Here is a 24,838-nt window from a genome sequence, read left to right on the forward strand (position 1 = left end):
TTGGGCCGCCGACTCTCTCTCTCTCTATGGGCCACGGTCTTGGCCATTTGGTTCCTAGCAATCCACATTGTTCATAACACAATCCACATTGTTTATAACAGTATAAACATTTTAATTTTTAGGTTAATATTAATTAAAAAATCGACAATATAAAGGTTAGATATATAAATAATAGATTTTTAAAGTTTGGATTGGAAGGTAAAACAAATATTTCATCCCGATATGACCCGAACCGGTCCTTGAAGACCGGGAATATACGAAGCTAAACATGCTCAACAGGAATGAGATTGCTTTTAAGCCGCGTGCAAGTGATGGAATAGAAACCATTCATTTTATCAATAGTTTTCCCAAGGCCAGAGAGATAACGATTAAAGACCAGATCACGCATTTGGAAACACAAAAATAAGAAAACGAGAAATTGATTTAATTAAACGTTGAAGTAATTTGAAACATAAACCCAAGAATGTCTTCAACAGTTGCTAATGGGACCTAAGTCTCTCGATGCAGATCTAAGATGACATTCATTTGGAAACCGAAAGACAAAACGACCAGAGCACATAAAGAAAGTAAAGCCAAACTCCAGTTTCAAATTCAAGAATATCAAGCGAACTACACCAAGTACAAGAACAAGTACGAGAACACCAAGAACAAAACTACAAACAAGCACATCAGAACACCACAGAACAAAAACCCAAGCGCCTAAGAACTCAAGACTAAATAACGTATCGAGTGAGATTAGTTCTTTCGCAGCCAAAACCTCTAGTTTCTCCTTCTTCAGCTCAGCTTCGAGATCTGAGCACTTAAGTTTCAAGTCTTTCAACTCATTCTCAATTTCTTGCATCCGAGTCTCACCAGCCTCTTCTTTCTCCTCCTTTTCTGACATCTCATCTAGTTTCTTCTCCAACCAATGAATCCAACTTAAATCCAGCTTCAGTCATGGATCCTAATGCAGCATACGCCACAGCTAGATCAGCCTTGTGACGCTCATGAGGGGACTGGTGCAGAGTCTCAATCAGACTGAGTAGCAAACTCATGAAGCCTGTTCTAAGATTTGTGTTCTTTGAACGAAATTCAGATGCCAGGGTGTCTTTCAAACATATGGCTCACAGAATCCACCTGAGGAATGAAAACACACAACACAAGTATAAACTAGAAACCATATCCAGAGTACAATTAAAGGAGACAACACAATAGCACAATATAAAATAGAACAAATAATGATGTGGCTGTAATATCTAAACAAAAAGTTTATCTCTCTCTTTAATTTCTAACCTGTGAAGATGGAATTTGAAAGCCATTAACATCCATGGTTTCCATTAACATTGAAGTTTCCTCTGTTACGTCTAACTTGCCAACAACTTCAAAACCTCTACTTCGGCAACGATTTCGAGCCCCTTGTTTATTAAAAATCCGCCGTCTTTGGCAAGGATACCACAAAATAAGCCTTACACGAACATCAATGTAAGAATCTCGCAAAACAAACAAGATCCACGGCTGGAAGATTCGTAACATTCGAACAATAAAATGTCCGGTAAGTTGTAAGTGAATTTCATAAAATGATTATGTTGTTGTCTTCATAATACTGTGGTTGAAAATAAATTGGGGAAATGAAGAAGTCGGAAGAAATAATCACCATGTTGCTTAAAACTTTTATCTGAATTTTGTTTTAGTGGATGGATATAGGACATATCTTGCGTGTCTTCTCCATCCAGAAGGCAATGATCCATAATCCACCACTTCCAAATATAAAGCCAAGAAACCATCGAAACAGGGAGTGAGACAAGCAGAAAGACGCCTGCAGGAAACCCAAATAAATGAAGAATTCAACAACAACTACTGTGGAGGATATTATTGCCTGAATTTTCATATAACTACGAATTGACCCGAATAAGTTCTCACTAACTGTGAAGACGAGACGTTATTCATTTTCCAAGTGATCTTTTTAAATTGATTCTCCATGATCTTGTTGAAGATTCCTCTGCAATCAAATTAGCAGAAACATGCAGAGAAGAAGAAAAAACTATCACGACGATCCTATTACCAAAACTGAATTTTAAGGTTTCCACTTTCCAGTGTGGAGTTGAAAAAACTACCACGAGGAATGCGAACAGCCTTGACTCTTACGTTTTCGAGAACGCTCTGTTGACCTAGACTCTTTAAATATCACAACTCTTTGTTCTTACTTCTACAACAAAACTGGGAGAGGCTAGGCTTATTACTTGAAAAATATGGGAATGAAAGTCTCATAAATAATTGATAGCAAATGATGGTGTGATGAATTGATCTATTTTTAGGAGTAATAAACAAAGGTCGACTCTCCTGGCGTCTTGATTCTCTGAATATACATATTCATAACATCATACTTTTAGTGAGAATGTTACTGATTGATCTATTTATTATTGTAGCATACGCAAACATCAATTATTTCTCATATGCTATTCAGTTTGGCAAAGACTGAATTAGTTTACACAGCAAGGTTAATGACGACCAACAAGGAAACCATAGAAGTAACAAATAGTATAAAGATTGAAGCTGAGAAACCGTTGCAAAGAGGATGAGAGAGCCTCTATAGCTGCAATCAGGCGTGTGTGCAGGCAAAGCTAAACAGACTCTACTTATCCTCCAAGTGAAATCATACAGAACTTAAGACAATCCTCATAACAGGAGTAAAAGAAAAAGAAAACCCACAAAAGGGTAAAATTTGATGAGCGATTTATAAACCTTTTATTCAGCTTTAGACAAGGCATAAATGTGGCTAAGGTGGGTTTTATTCTCCCGGCACGGAGACTCCTTGCTTCAGCTTCTCCCGCTTGAGCTTCTTTTTAGAAACTGGCTTCTTCTTCTTTGGAGGTAGGTTCTTCTGTGCATGCACGTAGAGCACGATGTTGGCAACAAGGAACACAACAAGCGGACCTCCGATAACAAGCAGCACGATTAGTCCCGGGTTCAATCCTCTGGCTTCTGCAGCCGCCTATGGAATGTCAAACCAATGAGTGCATATAAATCATACCAAACATAGAATCAAAAGATAAAGGCCACGGAAAACCAAATGCTTGCAACCCATATACACATTGTCATATGTAACTGCAATAACTCATATATTCCAGACAGTTTGTCCTGCAATGCTTGAAACCCACGTTTCCTCAGATCCTAAACAAAATAGTCTAAATTCCTAAGGAACAAATCATCAGACCAACCGTAAGATACCTACCTACAAAAGCTACAAGTATAGGGACGATTGAAGATACCTTTCTGGCAAAATCTTCTCTGTCCATGAATACGATCCGAAATCTCTGAGAGCAACGTAAGAATGGTGGAGAAAGGAGAAAGAAAAATGATCTGATGAAAACGAAGATCCGTTTTCGAACAGAAGAGATTAAGACACAAACACACGCAGATAATGTAATAACACGTTTTTTTTTTTATCCTTTTCTTCCAGTCATTGTGAAACTCTTATTTGGACACCTAACTTTTCACGTATTTCCCAATTCAACTCGTAACTTTTGTCATACAAAGTTAAACCCCTAATAAACAAACCAATTACGTGTAACTAAACTCATAAAATGAATTAAATGTTACAACACAAATCAAATAATCAAAACAACACAAAATACATTTTCATCTATACCATATGGTCATCGTCACCTCTAATCATAACATTATGTTCAGGCACAGACCATGACGAAGACCTACTAGAATTCAACGCCAAAGTATTGCAATCAGATAAAGTATCTTGCAAACTCAACAACAAATGCGAAGTGCTAAAACTCATAGTCGGTCTCGACTTAGGAACAACCGGTACATCAGCCTCACCAATCAGCATTTGCACCACTGACCTCATCGTGGGCCGAGCCTCTGGGTCCGGATGAGAACAAGCTAAGCCCACCACCATAACCCGCCACATCTCTCCTTCATCAAACTTACCTTCAAGCCTTGAATCCGCCGCAGCCGTAACCTTCCCTTCTTTATACAAACCCCACACCCATTCTACCAAATTCGGATTCGCCCCAACGTTTTGCCTCTGCGCATTCAAGTCCTTCTCGATCGGTCTCCTTCCCGTAACCACTTCAAGAACCACTGCTCCGTAGCTGAAAACGTCCGTCTTCTCCGTGGCGCGACCCGTCAGAAGATACTCCGGCGCTAAGTACCCCATCGTCCCGGCGGCAACCGTCGCTTCCGGCGATTTATCGTGCTCGATTTGTCTAGCTAACCCGAAATCTCCGAGCTTGGCGTTGAAGTTCTCGTCTAGCATTATGTTACTGCTCTTCACGTCTCTGTGTATCACCTGATTCTCACACTCTCTGTGTAGATAAGCAAGAGCTGATGCAACCCCAAGCAAGATCTTCTTCCGGTGATCCCACGGCAACGGAAACCGTGACTCAAACAAAGCCTTATCAAGCGAACCGTTAGGCATAAGATCATACACCAACAGAATCTCACCTCTCTCGTGGCACCATCCTTGTAACCGGACAAGGTTTCTATGTCTGAGACTTCCGATGATGGATAGTTCCGACAAAAACTCGTTCTTCTTGTCTTGCGAGCTGTGGCTACACCGTTTAACAGCGACGACGTCTCCGGTCTCGGGTAGAACGCCTCTGTAGACAACCCCGAAGGCGCCGTGTCCGATGCTTCGACTCTCGTTGAAGCTCTTGGTGGCGGCTTTGAGCTCCTTGTAGCTGAACTCTTTAGGGGCTTTGATGATCTCCGACGCGAAGGAGTCATGTCTCTCGACGCGTTTGAACTTCCTCGAGTAGGCCCAGAACAAACCGCCGGCGAATAGTGCTAAGAAGAAAGCACCGGCGGTTACCACTCCGGCGATTGCTCCACGATTCTCTTTACACAGGTGGTTGCGGCAAGTCGGCGGAGTTTTCGATTGAGAGCTGATCGGAACGGCGGAGGAAGACGGCTGCGAGGCAAGCGGCGGCGGAGAGTTAACCGAATTAGCTTTCGGGTTCACTAAATTAGCAGTAGGAGGAGAGGGTCCGGATCCGGACCCGGGACCCGACCCGAAGGAGGACCTGAAGCTCCACCACTCGATGCTGTGGCTTTCTGTGCTTCCCTGAGTAGACCCGGAGAAACCAACGAACATGAAGTCGTTCACGTAACGGTCAAGATCGAGAGGGAAAGACAAAACCGGAGATTTTGGTTTCAGATTCGAGTAAGAGACCGATACGTTGAAGACCCGACTCAACCCGTCGTACTCAATCCACGAATTCACGGTGTTTCCGCTCTTTAGATCGATGTCTACAGTGCCGAGATCGCCGGAAACAGACGAAACGACGCCGTTCACGTCGAATCCGACGTGGTTGCTGTTAATATCCTTAAAGTCAACATCCATCAACGTGTCATACTCCACAGCGACGAATTTGGACACGGAGGGGCCGGCGAGGCCTAGAGATCCTCCGGCGGCGCCGACTGTGTTTCCGTCTGGGGTGATGACGAAGGCGAGACCGCCGCCGATTGAAGAAGGGTTGATGTTTGTGATGGAGAAGGAGAAAAAGGTGGAGAAACTCGCCGGGGAATGAGTTCCGGGTTGTCGGAATCTGATTGGGTTAGCGTACAAGACTTTCCCGGCGCCGGAGTTGGGAACGGAGAGGTCACGTGTGAGGCTGACGATTCCGTTGCTGAGACGAGCGTCGCCGAGAAGCTTCAGGTTGCTGATGGCGAGGGTGGAGAAATCGAACTCAGTCGTAGCTTCATTTAAAGAGCAGAAGAAGCAGAGCAAGATCGAAACTGAGAAGAGAGATGGGAGAAACGACATTATCTGTTTGACAAAAAAAATGTTTCAGAAAAGAGCCATTGAAGTAGAAGAAAGAGATTGAGGTACAAGGAGAGAGAGAGAGAGGGATGGAATTGATGAAAGTCACGGGTGGTGTATTGGGGCAATACTTTGCTTGGAGTAAAGTAAAGAAGAGGATGAGACAAAGGAATATTAATTTGGGAAGAAGTGAGACTCAAAAGAGAATCCAAAGAAGACAACCAATGAAGCAGACAAGTGGATTGACTTATAACGCCACGTGGGTTTTCCCAACGGCTATAATATCCTTTTCTCTGAAAAATTTTCTATCCAGAAAAATGCAATGAAACTTTATGTTATGATGGGAAAAGAGGCTTTTCACGTATAACTAGAAGTAACGGTCATGGTCGTATCACTCAGGTTTCTTTGTGTTCGTGGTCGTTGATTGAAGCTAAAACATGCATGAAAAAAGGTATCACAAACTCATTCTATACCGTTTTCATCCCATTGGTTAGGTGGGGAAAAACGACATGAATCAAATAAAAGTGAATATCTCAGAAATTTAAACCGTATAAAACTTTTACGGTAATCTGAACGATAGCAACATTTTTTTAATACCGGCCAAACCGAGCCCTACTTTCAGTACCTTAAAGACTTAAACTCAATAGAACTTGTGCTTAATTACAAACCAAATTGAACCCAGACTCATGCAACCAAACGAAACTGAATAAACCAAAATTACAGGCCTAACCAAGTCAACAAAAAAAAAAGACTGATTGACCATCCAAACCGAACCACAAAAACTGGACGCTAGGTCTAGTCCATGAACCATCTTATCATTTATAAACTAGGGTTAATAAATAAAAAAGTAAAAATAAATATCTAAAATTCTAATGTACATTTTAGAATAATTCTTTATTTTAAGTTCTAACACACATATTATATTTTATTGATTTTGAAGTGAACAAACAGTCTGTATAAAGTTCATGATAAATTATAACTTGTGGTGGTGTGGTTGGAGGACATATTGGTACAGTCTGTGGTGGTGCGGCCGGTGATTGATTGTTTTGTGGAAACTGTGGCGGTAGGTTGCTAGCTCACAATAACTTTACAAAGGTGTTACAAAAAACCTTATTTTCTATGTTCTCAGATTGTGTTTTATACCTTAGTTTCGTAGGGGATTAGAACCGGACCACCTTAGAATGGTTGAGACTTCGAGCTGAGATGATCGGATGGTTGCTGCCTTCTATCGGGTCGCGGATGGGGTCTATCGCGGCTGGAGGCGTCTCGGCTGTGAGCTGATCGGGTATCGGATCGTCTCGGGTCGGTCGCGGGGTTCGGGTTCGATCGCGATCTGGACGGCGGTTCTTCTAGGTTTGGAACGTGATCTGAGAAGCTGAGATGGATCTCCTGGGTTCTTGATGAACAAAGGACAAGGTTAGGGTTAGGGTTTTGGTTTTGGATCGCCGGCTTAGACTTTTTAGGTTTCGGTTTTGGTCTCAGGGTTCAGAGGCTATCGTGCTGATAACGTGTTGTGAACAAGAGATGAAATCGTGTTCTGTGTCTGTATTATTTATGAATCAAAGTGTTCCCTTATATAGGGGATACAAGGGATAGATAAAAAGGAAAGTATCCAAATCATAATCCTAAAGAGAAAAGGAAAATCTCCTAAAGATAACATGAAAGATAAATGGAAACATCTAAACAAGGGGCGGCCGACTCTCTCTCCTCTTGGGCCGCCGACTCTCTCTCTCTCTATGGGCCACGGTCTTGGCCATTTGGTTCCTAGCAATCCACATTGTTCATAACACAATCCACATTGTTTATAACAGTATAAACATTTTAATTTTTAGGTTAATATTAATTAAAAAATCGACAATATAAAGGTTAGATATATAAATAATAGATTTTTAAAGTTTGGATTGGAAGGTAAAACAAATATTTCATCCCGATATGACCCGAACCGGTCCTTGAAGACCGGGAATATACGAAGCTAAACATGCTCAACAGGAATGAGATTGCTTTTAAGCCGCGTGCAAGTGATGGAATAGAAACCATTCATTTTATCAATAGTTTTCCCAAGGCCAGAGAGATAACGATTAAAGACCAGATCACGCATTTGGAAACACAAAAATAAGAAAACGAGAAATTGATTTAATTAAACGTTGAAGTAATTTGAAACATAAACCCAAGAATGTCTTCAACAGTTGCTAATGGGACCTAAGTCTCTCGATGCAGATCTAAGATGACATTCATTTGGAAACCGAAAGACAAAACGACCAGAGCACATAAAGAAAGTAAAGCCAAACTCCAGTTTCAAATTCAAGAATATCAAGCGAACTACACCAAGTACAAGAACAAGTACGAGAACACCAAGAACAAAACTACAAACAAGCACATCAGAACACCACAGAACAAAAACCCAAGCGCCTAAGAACTCAAGACTAAATAACGTATCGAGTGAGATTAGTTCTTTCGCAGCCAAAACCTCTAGTTTCTCCTTCTTCAGCTCAGCTTCGAGATCTGAGCACTTAAGTTTCAAGTCTTTCAACTCATTCTCAATTTCTTGCATCCGAGTCTCACCAGCCTCTTCTTTCTCCTCCTTTTCTGACATCTCATCTAGTTTCTTCTCCAACCAATGAATCCAACTTAAATCCAGCTTCAGTCATGGATCCTAATGCAGCATACGCCACAGCTAGATCAGCCTTGTGACGCTCATGAGGGGACTGGTGCAGAGTCTCAATCAGACTGAGTAGCAAACTCATGAAGCCTGTTCTAAGATTTGTGTTCTTTGAACGAAATTCAGATGCCAGGGTGTCTTTCAAACATATGGCTCACAGAATCCACCTGAGGAATGAAAACACACAACACAAGTATAAACTAGAAACCATATCCAGAGTACAATTAAAGGAGACAACACAATAGCACAATATAAAATAGAACAAATAATGATGTGGCTGTAATATCTAAACAAAAAGTTTATCTCTCTCTTTAATTTCTAACCTGTGAAGATGGAATTTGAAAGCCATTAACATCCATGGTTTCCATTAACATTGAAGTTTCCTCTGTTACGTCTAACTTGCCAACAACTTCAAAACCTCTACTTCGGCAACGATTTCGAGCCCCTTGTTTATTAAAAATCCGCCGTCTTTGGCAAGGATACCACAAAATAAGCCTTACACGAACATCAATGTAAGAATCTCGCAAAACAAACAAGATCCACGGCTGGAAGATTCGTAACATTCGAACAATAAAATGTCCGGTAAGTTGTAAGTGAATTTCATAAAATGATTATGTTGTTGTCTTCATAATACTGTGGTTGAAAATAAATTGGGGAAATGAAGAAGTCGGAAGAAATAATCACCATGTTGCTTAAAACTTTTATCTGAATTTTGTTTTAGTGGATGGATATAGGACATATCTTGCGTGTCTTCTCCATCCAGAAGGCAATGATCCATAATCCACCACTTCCAAATATAAAGCCAAGAAACCATCGAAACAGGGAGTGAGACAAGCAGAAAGACGCCTGCAGGAAACCCAAATAAATGAAGAATTCAACAACAACTACTGTGGAGGATATTATTGCCTGAATTTTCATATAACTACGAATTGACCCGAATAAGTTCTCACTAACTGTGAAGACGAGACGTTATTCATTTTCCAAGTGATCTTTTTAAATTGATTCTCCATGATCTTGTTGAAGATTCCTCTGCAATCAAATTAGCAGAAACATGCAGAGAAGAAGAAAAAACTATCACGACGATCCTATTACCAAAACTGAATTTTAAGGTTTCCACTTTCCAGTGTGGAGTTGAAAAAACTACCACGAGGAATGCGAACAGCCTTGACTCTTACGTTTTCGAGAACGCTCTGTTGACCTAGACTCTTTAAATATCACAACTCTTTGTTCTTACTTCTACAACAAAACTGGGAGAGGCTAGGCTTATTACTTGAAAAATATGGGAATGAAAGTCTCATAAATAATTGATAGCAAATGATGGTGTGATGAATTGATCTATTTTTAGGAGTAATAAACAAAGGTCGACTCTCCTGGCGTCTTGATTCTCTGAATATACATATTCATAACATCATACTTTTAGTGAGAATGTTACTGATTGATCTATTTATTATTGTAGCATACGCAAACATCAATTATTTCTCATATGCTATTCAGTTTGGCAAAGACTGAATTAGTTTACACAGCAAGGTTAATGACGACCAACAAGGAAACCATAGAAGTAACAAATAGTATAAAGATTGAAGCTGAGAAACCGTTGCAAAGAGGATGAGAGAGCCTCTATAGCTGCAATCAGGCGTGTGTGCAGGCAAAGCTAAACAGACTCTACTTATCCTCCAAGTGAAATCATACAGAACTTAAGACAATCCTCATAACAGGAGTAAAAGAAAAAGAAAACCCACAAAAGGGTAAAATTTGATGAGCGATTTATAAACCTTTTATTCAGCTTTAGACAAGGCATAAATGTGGCTAAGGTGGGTTTTATTCTCCCGGCACGGAGACTCCTTGCTTCAGCTTCTCCCGCTTGAGCTTCTTTTTAGAAACTGGCTTCTTCTTCTTTGGAGGTAGGTTCTTCTGTGCATGCACGTAGAGCACGATGTTGGCAACAAGGAACACAACAAGCGGACCTCCGATAACAAGCAGCACGATTAGTCCCGGGTTCAATCCTCTGGCTTCTGCAGCCGCCTATGGAATGTCAAACCAATGAGTGCATATAAATCATACCAAACATAGAATCAAAAGATAAAGGCCACGGAAAACCAAATGCTTGCAACCCATATACACATTGTCATATGTAACTGCAATAACTCATATATTCCAGACAGTTTGTCCTGCAATGCTTGAAACCCACGTTTCCTCAGATCCTAAACAAAATAGTCTAAATTCCTAAGGAACAAATCATCAGACCAACCGTAAGATACCTACCTACAAAAGCTACAAGTATAGGGACGATTGAAGATACCTTTCTGGCAAAATCTTCTCTGTCCATGAATACGATCCGAAATCTCTGAGAGCAACGTAAGAATGGTGGAGAAAGGAGAAAGAAAAATGATCTGATGAAAACGAAGATCCGTTTTCGAACAGAAGAGATTAAGACACAAACACACGCAGATAATGTAATAACACGTTTTTTTTTTTATCCTTTTCTTCCAGTCATTGTGAAACTCTTATTTGGACACCTAACTTTTCACGTATTTCCCAATTCAACTCGTAACTTTTGTCATACAAAGTTAAACCCCTAATAAACAAACCAATTACGTGTAACTAAACTCATAAAATGAATTAAATGTTACAACACAAATCAAATAATCAAAACAACACAAAATACATTTTCATCTATACCATATGGTCATCGTCACCTCTAATCATAACATTATGTTCAGGCACAGACCATGACGAAGACCTACTAGAATTCAACGCCAAAGTATTGCAATCAGATAAAGTATCTTGCAAACTCAACAACAAATGCGAAGTGCTAAAACTCATAGTCGGTCTCGACTTAGGAACAACCGGTACATCAGCCTCACCAATCAGCATTTGCACCACTGACCTCATCGTGGGCCGAGCCTCTGGGTCCGGATGAGAACAAGCTAAGCCCACCACCATAACCCGCCACATCTCTCCTTCATCAAACTTACCTTCAAGCCTTGAATCCGCCGCAGCCGTAACCTTCCCTTCTTTATACAAACCCCACACCCATTCTACCAAATTCGGATTCGCCCCAACGTTTTGCCTCTGCGCATTCAAGTCCTTCTCGATCGGTCTCCTTCCCGTAACCACTTCAAGAACCACTGCTCCGTAGCTGAAAACGTCCGTCTTCTCCGTGGCGCGACCCGTCAGAAGATACTCCGGCGCTAAGTACCCCATCGTCCCGGCGGCAACCGTCGCTTCCGGCGATTTATCGTGCTCGATTTGTCTAGCTAACCCGAAATCTCCGAGCTTGGCGTTGAAGTTCTCGTCTAGCATTATGTTACTGCTCTTCACGTCTCTGTGTATCACCTGATTCTCACACTCTCTGTGTAGATAAGCAAGAGCTGATGCAACCCCAAGCAAGATCTTCTTCCGGTGATCCCACGGCAACGGAAACCGTGACTCAAACAAAGCCTTATCAAGCGAACCGTTAGGCATAAGATCATACACCAACAGAATCTCACCTCTCTCGTGGCACCATCCTTGTAACCGGACAAGGTTTCTATGTCTGAGACTTCCGATGATGGATAGTTCCGACAAAAACTCGTTCTTCTTGTCTTGCGAGCTGTGGCTACACCGTTTAACAGCGACGACGTCTCCGGTCTCGGGTAGAACGCCTCTGTAGACAACCCCGAAGGCGCCGTGTCCGATGCTTCGACTCTCGTTGAAGCTCTTGGTGGCGGCTTTGAGCTCCTTGTAGCTGAACTCTTTAGGGGCTTTGATGATCTCCGACGCGAAGGAGTCATGTCTCTCGACGCGTTTGAACTTCCTCGAGTAGGCCCAGAACAAACCGCCGGCGAATAGTGCTAAGAAGAAAGCACCGGCGGTTACCACTCCGGCGATTGCTCCACGATTCTCTTTACACAGGTGGTTGCGGCAAGTCGGCGGAGTTTTCGATTGAGAGCTGATCGGAACGGCGGAGGAAGACGGCTGCGAGGCAAGCGGCGGCGGAGAGTTAACCGAATTAGCTTTCGGGTTCACTAAATTAGCAGTAGGAGGAGAGGGTCCGGATCCGGACCCGGGACCCGACCCGAAGGAGGACCTGAAGCTCCACCACTCGATGCTGTGGCTTTCTGTGCTTCCCTGAGTAGACCCGGAGAAACCAACGAACATGAAGTCGTTCACGTAACGGTCAAGATCGAGAGGGAAAGACAAAACCGGAGATTTTGGTTTCAGATTCGAGTAAGAGACCGATACGTTGAAGACCCGACTCAACCCGTCGTACTCAATCCACGAATTCACGGTGTTTCCGCTCTTTAGATCGATGTCTACAGTGCCGAGATCGCCGGAAACAGACGAAACGACGCCGTTCACGTCGAATCCGACGTGGTTGCTGTTAATATCCTTAAAGTCAACATCCATCAACGTGTCATACTCCACAGCGACGAATTTGGACACGGAGGGGCCGGCGAGGCCTAGAGATCCTCCGGCGGCGCCGACTGTGTTTCCGTCTGGGGTGATGACGAAGGCGAGACCGCCGCCGATTGAAGAAGGGTTGATGTTTGTGATGGAGAAGGAGAAAAAGGTGGAGAAACTCGCCGGGGAATGAGTTCCGGGTTGTCGGAATCTGATTGGGTTAGCGTACAAGACTTTCCCGGCGCCGGAGTTGGGAACGGAGAGGTCACGTGTGAGGCTGACGATTCCGTTGCTGAGACGAGCGTCGCCGAGAAGCTTCAGGTTGCTGATGGCGAGGGTGGAGAAATCGAACTCAGTCGTAGCTTCATTTAAAGAGCAGAAGAAGCAGAGCAAGATCGAAACTGAGAAGAGAGATGGGAGAAACGACATTATCTGTTTGACAAAAAAAATGTTTCAGAAAAGAGCCATTGAAGTAGAAGAAAGAGATTGAGGTACAAGGAGAGAGAGAGAGAGGGATGGAATTGATGAAAGTCACGGGTGGTGTATTGGGGCAATACTTTGCTTGGAGTAAAGTAAAGAAGAGGATGAGACAAAGGAATATTAATTTGGGAAGAAGTGAGACTCAAAAGAGAATCCAAAGAAGACAACCAATGAAGCAGACAAGTGGATTGACTTATAACGCCACGTGGGTTTTCCCAACGGCTATAATATCCTTTTCTCTGAAAAATTTTCTATCCAGAAAAATGCAATGAAACTTTATGTTATGATGGGAAAAGAGGCTTTTCACGTATAACTAGAAGTAACGGTCATGGTCGTATCACTCAGGTTTCTTTGTGTTCGTGGTCGTTGATTGAAGCTAAAACATGCATGAAAAAAGGTATCACAAACTCATTCTATACCGTTTTCATCCCATTGGTTAGGTGGGGAAAAACGACATGAATCAAATAAAAGTGAATATCTCAGAAATTTAAACCGTATAAAACTTTTACGGTAATCTGAACGATAGCAACATTTTTTTAATACCGGCCAAACCGAGCCCTACTTTCAGTACCTTAAAGACTTAAACTCAATAGAACTTGTGCTTAATTACAAACCAAATTGAACCCAGACTCATGCAACCAAACGAAACTGAATAAACCAAAATTACAGGCCTAACCAAGTCAACAAAAAAAAAAGACTGATTGACCATCCAAACCGAACCACAAAAACTGGACGCTAGGTCTAGTCCATGAACCATCTTATCATTTATAAACTAGGGTTAATAAATAAAAAAGTAAAAATAAATATCTAAAATTCTAATGTACATTTTAGAATAATTCTTTATTTTAAGTTCTAACACACATATTATATTTTATTGATTTTGAAGTGAACAAACAGTCTGTATAAAGTTCATGATAAATTATAACTTGTGGTGGTGTGGTTGGAGGACATATTGGTACAGTCTGTGGTGGTGCGGCCGGTGATTGATTGTTTTGTGGAAACTGTGGCGGTAGGTTGCTAGCTCACAATAACTTTACAAAGGTGTTACAAAAAAAAAAAAACTTTACAAAGTAAATATAAAACTTTATTGTATTGATATTCATTTTAGTTTCATAGAGTTTGTTATATATTTTAACCATTATTTACGTGTGATCTATGCTTATATAAGATATTACGATATTGCGATCCAAAGTTGTTACAGTTGACTACATAATAACATATTTGTAATTTGTTGAATTGGATAATATTTTATATCATATACTAGGATAAACCCGCCCTACGGACGGACAAATATATAAGCTAATAATATAAATCTACTTTAAAATGTTTAATTATTTAAGTAAAATATCATTAACTTTCTTCACAACAATTTTAACTTTATTTTACTATTCATTTTAGAGATTATATACTTACCTAACTATTTCATTACTATTAATAACTTAAAATAAAATTATTTACTTTATTTCATTATTTGTTTTAGTCTATGGATTAAAAATTACAGTCAATTAGATTCAGTAGAGTTATAACTAATAAGTGAACTAAAGTTATTTTCTATGTCATTTATATGTTTGTTTCATGAATTAAATTTTTTTTATTTTAAAAGATATATTTTTTTAAAAGTAATGCTTTACACGATGAAAAAGAAAGAACTTATTCATTAATATTTTAAAATCTATCTAATTACATTCGAGCGCTCACACTTATTTTGTGTAATAATTTTTTTATGGACTTCCAACTTTAATCTCTCATTATCTTGTTTTACATCCATTCCGTCTTGTTCAAGTAAATTATCCAGACTGCTAACTTTTTCCTACATAACATGAGAATATCGTATAGACAAATGGCATTGATATAAAAACTTTGTGTTGATGTTTGAAAGTGATGCATCCCTAAGTCGACACTATTTTCATGGTAATATTCTTGTATGTTTTTCACATACTGAGCTTCTGCGTTCTGAGTGAAAAGGCATCTCGTCATTAGTGGTGCTCTCGAATAGATACATATGTTCTTGTAGACCTAGGGATCCAGAGCGGCTTTGGCTAACATAAATAATGATTGCATGACATTTCCAACATTGATCTTTGAAGATGTGCTAACGCGGGCGATGATATATGTCTGGATTTTGAGAGGAATTAAGATCCTCAAAGCATAAAAACGGAAGAGTTAAATTCACTTTTGATGCTTTGGTTGTAGAACAGAGGTTGGATTTGGGTGTTTTGTTTTGATGTATATATATATTAAAACTTACTGGAGCGTTTTTTGTGGGGTTTATAATGGAATTAATTGGATTTATCGACATATGTAGTTTACTGGGTCATTTTGTAATGTTGGCCTTATATTTTTCATTGTGTTTATCAGTTGTCCGAAGGTTTTTCTAGCGGTCTCTCAAGTTTCATAATATTGTGTTAGCCGAATAGAGAAACTGGAGTGGATGTAGTATACATTTGGGTTAGTTCTGGTTGGTATTCTCAGAAATAATATTTTGGATCCAAAAAATGATGATGGAATTTTTTTTAAACTATTATATTCACTAATTATTTTAAATTAGTTATGAGTAAATATTTATACATATGTAGCACATGAAAATATCATAATAGATACTTATTCGAATGACACGAAAATTAACCATATTTATAATCTATGGAATAAGTTCTGGATTTTTCTTCAAAAATAAATAAGTTTATTAATTTTTTTATTCTTTTTTAAATTATCTCACACATGTTGGTCTCACCCAAAAATAATAATAAAGTGTTTTGATTTTGACCCATTTAATGTGTATTTGAAACCATTTGTAAAGCTCATTCGGGATTTTTTTTAAGTGTAGTATACAGTTTCTGGAGAACCATTATCATATATGCACATATCTTATACTTAGAACTTCTACGTAACAGTTTTATCTAAATTCTAAAGTAAAGATATTGAGCATGTACGTTTACAAAAAAAGATATTGAGCATGTTGGTGACAAACTAAATGCCATAATCCAAAGCCCATATCCATACTCATAAGTCATAACCATTATAACACGTGGAAGATCATGGCATCACATCTAATTAGCAAGTGGCTTTTGATTAGATGAATTTCCTACTGATGCAGAGAGCATCGTGCTCAGCCGTAAGCTTCACCAGCAATTATTTTGAGAGCTTAGTCATTGCGGATGTTTGCCCAAATCACCTCCTTTTTTCTTGGTGATACAATCTCTCCGCCGGTAAGGAATCACAGCATAACCCAATAAGCATCTCAGTGAGTTTTCTTTTTTTTTTTGCAGCACTAGTTTGTAATCTCTTTCTTCAATAACTATAACATGAATTACTGACGCCTCAAATCTGAAAAACAGAGAACACTCTAATCAATGGAGAGCGGACTCTTTGTAGGGAGAACACCGAGAGTACTGAATCCGACCAGATGATTAGAAGAAATCCAACAACAACATTATGAATGAAGTAATGAAAGGTTGCCTTCTGGATTGGTCTTTTGCAGGCTGCAATCGTTTATCGAAGCTAGACATGGTTGGTGAGTAAAACAACAGTTATGTTTTCCCCTTTGGTTTACACTTGCTCATTTGAAACTACGATTGTTTTCTGATTTACCATTTACTTTTGTAGTATCTCTCGGGTGCTGTGGTTGATCTCCGGCAAATGCAGTTTCTTACATGTCGCCAAGAAGCACTTCTCTTGCAGAAGGTGTTTTCTTAAGACGACCGTCTCTTGACAATCTGGTGCCATTACAATATCTGAATTTGTTTGGATTACAACGATTGAGAAGGAGAAAGTGATGAATCTCAGGGAAAGGAACTCCCATATTTGTAGTTGTAGATTTATAAGAAGGAGGTGGTGTATTGATTGAGACATGGTGGTAGTAGTGGGTCGGTGGCGTTTATGAGGAGGTTAATGGGGCATTAATAGCTGTGATTGAATGCAAACGTTCTGCGTAACGGTGCCGGATCTCTAGAGCCGCTAGGAAGCACATCGTTCGTCATAACGGCGTCTTCGCTTTCCAAAGAACCGTTTGGAAAGAAGATCGGTGGACATGAGAAATCATTGTGGCTTAGGTTTGTAAAATTATGGAAGCCCAACTACTAAACAACCTAATCTTTTCTAGCGTTTGTTTTTAGAAGCCCAACACGCATAAACGAAAAAGTCCATGCCGACATGCATTTATAAATGAAACACCGAGTTTCATTAATGGGGGACACGACTTTCCCTGGTGGAATCCTAGGTGGCACAAGGAAGAGAGAGCAAAACACTATTTTATATAATAAGACTAGATTAAGATCCGCGTTTTGCGCGGGATGAAAGGTCAATGACTTTTACATATATAACTAAATCGGTGCGGACATATAGATCAAAATAATTATTGTTATTTAGAATCATTTTATGGTAAATAAATCCAAAGAATATTTTTATCTATTATATTGTTTAAAATTAAGTTTAAATGATACGAACATCGATGTATATTATATTTTTTAATATGACTATTTATTAAATAAAATTTTCATGTTCACATGGTTTTATGATCATTTATATTTTTGTAACAAAAAAATTAAAACATTGATAACAAAATTTTAAATATGGAATTTTTAATATTTTTATTAATTTATAATCATTTTTAAAAATTAAATGCAAATTTTGAAACTAAACTATTAAATTCTTAGTATTTGTTCAATAAAAAAATGAAATTTAAATATTTATGCATTTTATATAATATATAATTTAATTTAAACAATACTTATATATATATATATATATATATATTTAATCTAATATTTATTAAATAAGACATCTTACTCATATAAATTTATGAACATTTGTATCTTGTTAATCAAAAATTAAACTATTACCACAAATTTTCAAAGTGAAACTTTTTAAAATTTTATTAATTTATATTCCTTTCTAAAAATTCAAAATATAAAATATATAGAAAAATCAAAATTTATTATTTGGTTAATTTTATTGTCTAATTTATTTTAATAATATTAATATAAAACAAAAATGATAGAGGATGTAAAAATTATTATCAAATCTTTATTATTTAAAAGAATTAATTATCATATATTTTTTGATCATATATGGTAATTCCGTATGTTTTATTTAAGGAAATAATAAAAAATATTTTTATATTAATAATTGATTATATGATTAGGTTAATGAAAAATATGTTATATGTTTAGATGGACCAACTTATTTTTCTAAGAATTTTGAAATTGATTCTCGTGATGACATGTGTTATGGTTCAAAGGTTATAATATTTTTCTTTTAATATATAGGGGATGTTTTTATGTGTTTTGTATGGTTATTGTGTATTGTGGTTCTCGTCCTACTATTCACTTTATTTTTGTTTTCGCAAAGTTGTTATAGTTGACTAAAGTACACACTTATTTAGAAACTGAGGACGTATTTTTTTTTTTTTTTTTGATAATCGTGGTATCCGAATGCCCCGTGGGGATCCGACTAGCACCTAAAGACCGTCCGGATGAATCTGAACCACTAATGGTCCGCCGGAGCCCGCCGAAGGCATCCACGAGGGCTGGTGATCACCCCATGTAAATCCCACCAGTGGCCAGCGTAGTTGGAAGTGTCCGTATCGAGCCCGAAGGCCCTCAAGAGCAACATCCGCCAGCGGGGCTCGAACCCATGACCTCCCAGGCTGAGTACCGCCACTGGACCACTAACGCGTGGTTATCGGAGGACGTATTTTCTTTGTAAAGTTATTGTGTATCATGGAGCTTATCTAAATTTTATAATTATTTATTTTAGTTTTTTTCTAAATAAACAAATATTTATCTGCTTTAATTTTAAAAAGCAAAAAAAGGTGTTGTGGAGCCATTTTTATTTTAAGAATTTGTCGATGCTTTATTAATTAGAATGTGCATCATGTATGGTGTTTAATTATTTCATTTATTAAATTTTGTTACTTTAAAAATATATTTTGCTTAATAATTGCTGCATCAGTTTTATGTTAATTTATAAGATTAAGTTTGGTAACCACAAAATAAAAAGGTATCCATTAATTTTTTCGTTTGTTGGATCTAATAAACATTTTTTAAAATATCATGAATAGATTATCTTGCTTTTTTGTTCTTATGAAATTTTTACCTTTTCTTGAAGTTTATGTATTTTTAGATTAGATCATGTATACATTTGGAGTTTTTAACTAAAAAATAAAGGTTATTGTTTTATTTGTTATATCTTAGCAACAAATTAGAAGATGGCTGGCTTAGCAACAAAATTTATTCTAGGTTTGCTCATTAAGACTGGCTTAGCAACAAAATTTATTTACTTTCCGTAAGACATGAACTCAGCTAAGCTCAGCTGATATAATGAAAAAGAAGATGACTAATACCTCCCAAAAATCAAGGTTTCTGTGGATTCAAAGCTGAACTATTATATACAATTTGTTTTTGTTATTAGGCAATACGTATTGCGTATGGTGGGGGAGGCAAGCCACGTATGTGATCTCCATTCGAGCCATTGGTGGGCCTAGCGAATTTGTTGTTAATGCAGAAAATGAGTTATCCAAAACTGTTGACATGTTAAGCAATAAGCCAATATCCATGAAAAGATTGGCAATGTGGTGAGGCAATCCGTGCTGCTTAAAACAATGTCTCTCGGTGATGGAGCTGGCAAAAAGTAAAAGAGAGGTATTGTCGGTCTTCTGTATTTTTATCAGTGTCACCCTCCCTCTTGAAATATATTATTTAAATTTGCCTTTACTGCAATCAAATGTTGATTTCTTCCTTATAATAGATCAAACGTCTCAACGAAGAGATTCCCTAACAAATAAAAGGAAATTGACCCTTTGATAGATATAAAACTCCTAACATTATTAGATCAATGATACGACGTGAAGTCCAAACGGCCACATCAACACCATATGACACTGATTCCGAACACAATGTTGATTAACATCTTGCTACGATGAATTCCTACAAACACATACGTTGTCATACACTTGAAAAGTTCTCTACTGATATGAATGGCAGATAATATTAAATAAGCTCTAGTTTAAGGTTAAACTAGCTAGATACGGACCCGCGCTATGCGCGGATATTGTTTTCTCGAATTTTTATATATATATTTAGTAATAGATTATATATGTCTAGAATATTTTTATGTAACTTCTATATAATAACTTTTTATAGATATATTGAATTGTGATATTGTTACAAAATATAGTGTACATGTTGATTTTTCTATGCACAAAGTTTCAATGTTGTTGTGTTTTTTTTCTAATGTAGATGTTGTGTTTGTAATTTAATATTTTGATATAGAAATGTAATTTCGAATTTCTTTTCTTAAAAATAATTTTTTTTATTTAAATTATTGTTATTAAACTATTTTAACAAATTAATATGATTGTCTTTGTAACTATTTTTGTTGTTAAAAAGATCGTATTTGACGCAAATATTGTATGGAATTACTTTTAACTTTTAAGATATAGCCATGAGTCTAAATTTTTGAATGTGAGGTGTATGGTCGTATTAGGTGCTGGAATATTATTTATAGTGACTTGATTAGGGGTGGGCGTTCATGTATCCTTTCGGGTTCAGTTCGGATCTATTCGGGTTTTGGGTTTTTGTGGTCAAAGATTTCAGTTCCATTCGGGCATTTCTAAATTTTGGTTCGGTTCAGATCTTTGCGGGTTCGGTTCGGGTTCGGATAATCCATTGAAATTATTTTTAGAATTTTAAAATTCATTATATATTTTATCAACAAAATAATATATTACATATAAATTTTGATAACATATGTCAAAATACCTAAACTTAACATATAAATTGGTTTGGTTTGAATATAATAAATAAATATTTTAAGTATTTTGGTGTTTTGAGTATAGTTTAACTATTTTAAATATTTACTTTTGATTATTTGTATATACTTTCAAGTATTTTGTCGAATATATATATATTTAGTAATAGATTATATATGTCTAGAATATTTTTATGTAATTCACTTCTGTATAATAACTTTTTATAGATATATTGAATTGTGATATTGTTACAAAATATAGTGTACATGTTTATTTTTCTATGCACAAAGTTTCAATGTTGTTGTGTTTGTTTTCTAATGTTAGATGTTGTGTTTATAATTTAATATTTTGATATAGAAATGTAATTTCGAATTTCTTTTCTTAAATATAAATTTTTTAATTTAAATTATTGTTATTAAACTATTTTAACAAATTAATATGATTGTCTTTGTAACTATTTTTGTTGTTAAAAAGATCATATTTGACGCAAATATTGTATGAAATTACCTTTTACTTTTAAGATATAGCCATGAGTCTAAGTTTTTGAATGTGAGGTGTATGGTCATATTAGGTGCTGGAATATTATTTATAGTGACTTGATTAGGGGTGGGCATTCGGGTACCCATTCGGGTTCGGTTCGGATCTATTCGGGTTTAGGATTTTTGTGGTCAAAGATTTCAGTTCCACTCGGACATTTCTAAATTTTGGTTCTGGTTCGGTTCAGATCTTTGCGGGTTCGGTTCGGGTTCGGATAATCCATTGAAATTATTTTTTAGATTTTAAAATTCATTATATATTTTATCAACAAAATAATATATTACACATAAATTTTAATAACATATGTCAAAATACCTAAACTTAACATATAAATTGGGTTGGTTTGAATATTTGGATAGAAAATAAATAAATATTTTAAGTATTTTTGTGTTTTGAGTATAGTTTAACTATTTTAAATATTTACTTTTGACTATTTGTATATATTTTCAAGTATTTTGGATAACTTAAAAGTATTATATATATTTTGGATGTTTTAATATACATTAAATCTAAAAATAATTAATATATAGGTTTATAAATCTATTTCGAATACATCCAGGTACCCAAAATATTTTGGTTCGGATCTGGTTCGGTTTTGATTCTTTAAATACCAAAATTTTGAACCCATTCGGATATTTAATCAATTTTGGTTCGGGTTCGATACTACTTTTTCGGACCGGGTTCGGTTCGGTTCTTCGGATCCGAGTTTTTTTTCCCAGCCCTAGATTTGATACCGAAGAATAATTAGGTATAATGAGTGTCATTAGGATATTCTGATTTACATATTTTCAAGATCGATGGCATATTCTGATTTCTGTATTTTGTAGAAGTTGTTATAAAAAAGTTAAAATATATAATATTTCGAATGTAGATTGGAAATTAATAAATAGATAGCTCGGAATTTAAGGAAAAAAACCTTGAAAATTATATATCTTCTTATCAAATATAACAGAATAACAAATAAAGAAATCTAAGTAAACTGTTTGCGGTTTTTTTTGTTTGGAAGACACGTTTGTAAAGATTTGATGAAATCTATTTTAATAACCTGTGTCTAATATTTTTTATTTGTTACTAAAAACTAATCTAACATAAAAGACACGTGTATAAATCGTATGTTGTGGTTTATGATAAACAAAAAAAAAACTTATGTAACGTAAAAGATGATCATGCTATAATCTATATATGATTGAATCTTATAAACTGTAACCATTGTGCTCATATTGGCTGGTTTCTCTAAGTTTAACAGAAAAGAAAGTGATCTCATACTAAATGTGCGTCGTTGTAAGAAAGAACCAAGCTGTAAGCATTGTTTGCTATTAAGTGGACAAATTATAGTGTACTCTCCTTTTTGAACATGTACTGTGATGAAAGATGGACAAAAATATTAAGTAATCTGATGTATTATGTTGCAGTTTATGATCTCAAGAGAAGCAAATATACGAAGATGAGGTCCACTTATGGTCTTGTATTGTTAATGTAATAGTACATAACCGTGGGTTTGGTTTTTGTATTGTTAATTTCGGATAATGAGATTGGTTAAGTTTTAATAGATTTAATGTTGGTTTTGTTTTAGTTGTCCGGTCCTGTAATCTTAGTAGTGTATAATAATAATTAGATGTAACAAACTTTTAATGGTCCATAAATTAAGTAACTTTCAAACAAAAATGAAAACGTCCAAAATTTAAATGACAACTTTCAACAGTAGATAAATTTAGGACCCTAAATTAATAGATTAGATATGAGTGAAGAAAGTGAAGCAAAGCCATACCTTAGCGTTAGCATGAACAACTTTGAGGTTTGAATGGAACCGTGATTTCTCGTCAAGTTTAAGATTCTGAAGTTTCTCATTCTTCACCCTCTGCAAGCTCCATGTTCCCTAGATGAAGGAATACAGCCACTACACGGAAGAATGAATCCTACAAAATTAGAATGTAAGTAGAGTTATTCTTATGTCTAAGCATGTAAATAAACAATTAAAAGGAAAGTACCTGATCTTAAGAATCAAAGCCCAACATCGTCAATAGCTTTCCTTGTATCTATGTATTCCTTGGAATCATTAACCCATCCAACACATACATGATATCTAAAATTTAAACCTATCGCCACCATAGAAGAAATCAGGCTTACCTTTTCTAGTGCAGCACAAATCATGTAAAAGAAATAATAGTTTCTTTCAGAGTACTAAACTTGACAAACCCGCAACCTCTCTAACAAAAATATCCTGTTATAGCTCCTGAGATTCTTCCTATATCGTCGTTTTGAATCTCCAGCAAATTACCAAAATAATTGCAACGTGGGATATGTCTTAGTATCTTAAATTTAGGTTCAAGGGATTATAATTAAAAATGGACAACTTACCAAACTTGAGACTCATCCACTTTACGGTGAAGTATTGTTTCTTGGGATTTTCACTTGCCATAAGCTTCTAAAACTGGATTGGACTGCAAAGCATGAAAGTAAGTCACAAAAAAACAAAGATATTAGTGGATGAAACTCAACAAGACTATGTGTTGCCTGGTGTTTTAGAAAATTACATATCTCTAAAACTTGTTGCTCCACAGATCGTTCTTCACTATCAACACTTTCCCCCATGTAGGTGAGTAACCACATGAGCTTCTTTATGCTCTCTATCTTCCCAGCACTGCTTTTACCACTCACCAAGATCGCCTGGCTCACTCTCTCATTGATCATTTTCTTCAAAGTGTATTTTTGAGTGTGGTGATCCGATGCACGGTTACAGAGGCTTGGATGAGCGAAGCCTAGAGCTACAAATGGAAGGGATGGATCAAAGTTCTAGAAATTGCGAGTCTCTTAATCTCTGATTAGATAGTAGGAGAATGAAACAGAGAACCTTCACATCAGTCAGCAGCATGTCAACATTCATGAGTTCACCGCCCTTTGTGTGCAGCTGCCTGCCTTCAGCTCTGGAAATCGAATTTGAGAAGTCTACATGACCGAAGAAGCACTTAAATGAATAAGAGACCCTGTAAATTCTGAAAGATTAGGCTTATGCTTGTAGCCGGTGTATTTATACACGGAACTGGGCCACTGAAGATATGATTAAAGCTCCATTAAAGAAGAGTTCGTGGGATTATGTGAACTTGATTGCATGATGTTACTGCAAAACATAACGGTGGCTGCGAAGAAGAAGCTTAATCGTTTCTGTTTAGACATCTCCGGCAATAGGCTGAGCTTATTAGGGGAAGAGAAAGGGTTTATTGGGCGAAGATTCTGTTAGTTTTAGGCCCAAAGAAAGTTTTAAAACCTAGACAAT

General features: G+C 37.0%; 4 protein-coding genes, 1 long non-coding RNA gene and 1 pseudogene across 7 annotated transcripts; all 6 read right to left on the reverse strand.

The window, feature by feature from the left end:
• Positions 1-2,456: 2,456 nt before the first annotated feature.
• LOC106319935 (DNA-binding protein S1FA1-like) lies at positions 2,457-3,462 on the reverse strand. Its single transcript, XM_013758323.1, has 2 exons — positions 3,249-3,462; positions 2,457-2,971 (listed from the first exon to the last, which is right to left on the reverse strand). The coding sequence occupies exons 1-2, from the start codon at positions 3,273-3,275 to the stop codon at positions 2,768-2,770; spliced, it is 231 nt and encodes a 76-aa protein (XP_013613777.1). The 5' UTR covers positions 3,276-3,462; the 3' UTR covers positions 2,457-2,767.
• A 68-nt stretch (positions 3,463-3,530) lies between these two features.
• LOC106319934 (L-type lectin-domain containing receptor kinase VIII.1) lies at positions 3,531-5,951 on the reverse strand. Its single transcript, XM_013758322.1, has one exon. The coding sequence runs from the start codon at positions 5,759-5,761 to the stop codon at positions 3,623-3,625; it is 2,139 nt and encodes a 712-aa protein (XP_013613776.1). The 5' UTR covers positions 5,762-5,951; the 3' UTR covers positions 3,531-3,622.
• Positions 5,952-7,937: 1,986 nt separating this feature from the next.
• LOC106319940 lies at positions 7,938-9,394 on the reverse strand (annotated as a pseudogene).
• Positions 9,395-9,924: 530 nt separating this feature from the next.
• Positions 9,925-10,930, reverse strand: LOC106319937 (DNA-binding protein S1FA1-like). Its single transcript, XM_013758325.1, has 2 exons — positions 10,717-10,930; positions 9,925-10,439 (listed from the first exon to the last, which is right to left on the reverse strand). The coding sequence occupies exons 1-2, from the start codon at positions 10,741-10,743 to the stop codon at positions 10,236-10,238; spliced, it is 231 nt and encodes a 76-aa protein (XP_013613779.1). The 5' UTR covers positions 10,744-10,930; the 3' UTR covers positions 9,925-10,235.
• A 68-nt stretch (positions 10,931-10,998) lies between these two features.
• Positions 10,999-13,419, reverse strand: LOC106319936 (L-type lectin-domain containing receptor kinase VIII.1). The gene has a single exon (XM_013758324.1). It carries the CDS (start codon positions 13,227-13,229, stop codon positions 11,091-11,093), a length of 2,139 nt encoding a protein of 712 aa, XP_013613778.1. The 5' UTR covers positions 13,230-13,419; the 3' UTR covers positions 10,999-11,090.
• A 6,226-nt stretch (positions 13,420-19,645) lies between these two features.
• LOC106319944 lies at positions 19,646-24,714 on the reverse strand. Of its 3 annotated transcripts, none has more exons than XR_001265642.1 (6): positions 24,416-24,714; positions 24,099-24,329; positions 23,692-24,005; positions 23,553-23,600; positions 23,333-23,461; positions 19,646-20,203 (listed from the first exon to the last, which is right to left on the reverse strand). It is a non-coding gene; the product is annotated as an uncharacterized LOC106319944 (long non-coding RNA). The 3 variants fall into 3 exon arrangements; XR_001265643.1 differs by having other exon boundaries at positions 19,646-19,897; positions 23,333-23,480; XR_001265641.1 differs by having other exon boundaries at positions 23,333-23,480.
• Positions 24,715-24,838: the final 124 nt, after the last annotated feature.

Source organism: Brassica oleracea, unplaced genomic scaffold, assembly GCF_000695525.1.
Source record: "Brassica oleracea var. oleracea cultivar TO1000 unplaced genomic scaffold, BOL UnpScaffold00703, whole genome shotgun sequence".
NCBI classification, from domain to species: Eukaryota; Viridiplantae; Streptophyta; class Magnoliopsida; order Brassicales; family Brassicaceae; genus Brassica; species Brassica oleracea.

What these genes read in the sequence shown, in the direction of transcription:
- LOC106319936 (XM_013758324.1), bottom strand. Translation starts at nt 13,229, where the DNA reads ATGTCGTTTCTCCCATCTCTCTTCTCAGTTTCGATCTTGCTCTGCTTC.
- LOC106319937 (XM_013758325.1), bottom strand. Translation starts at nt 10,743, where the DNA reads ATGGACAGAGAAGATTTTGCCAGAAAG. An exon ending in GAGAAGATTTTGCCAGAAAG is followed by an intron (nt 10,440 to 10,716) that starts GTATCTTCAATC and finishes GACATTCCATAG; the next exon opens with GCGGCTGCAGAAGCCAGAGG.
- LOC106319935 (XM_013758323.1), bottom strand. Translation starts at nt 3,275, where the DNA reads ATGGACAGAGAAGATTTTGCCAGAAAG. An exon ending in GAGAAGATTTTGCCAGAAAG is followed by an intron (nt 2,972 to 3,248) that starts GTATCTTCAATC and finishes GACATTCCATAG; the next exon opens with GCGGCTGCAGAAGCCAGAGG.
- LOC106319934 (XM_013758322.1), bottom strand. Translation starts at nt 5,761, where the DNA reads ATGTCGTTTCTCCCATCTCTCTTCTCAGTTTCGATCTTGCTCTGCTTC.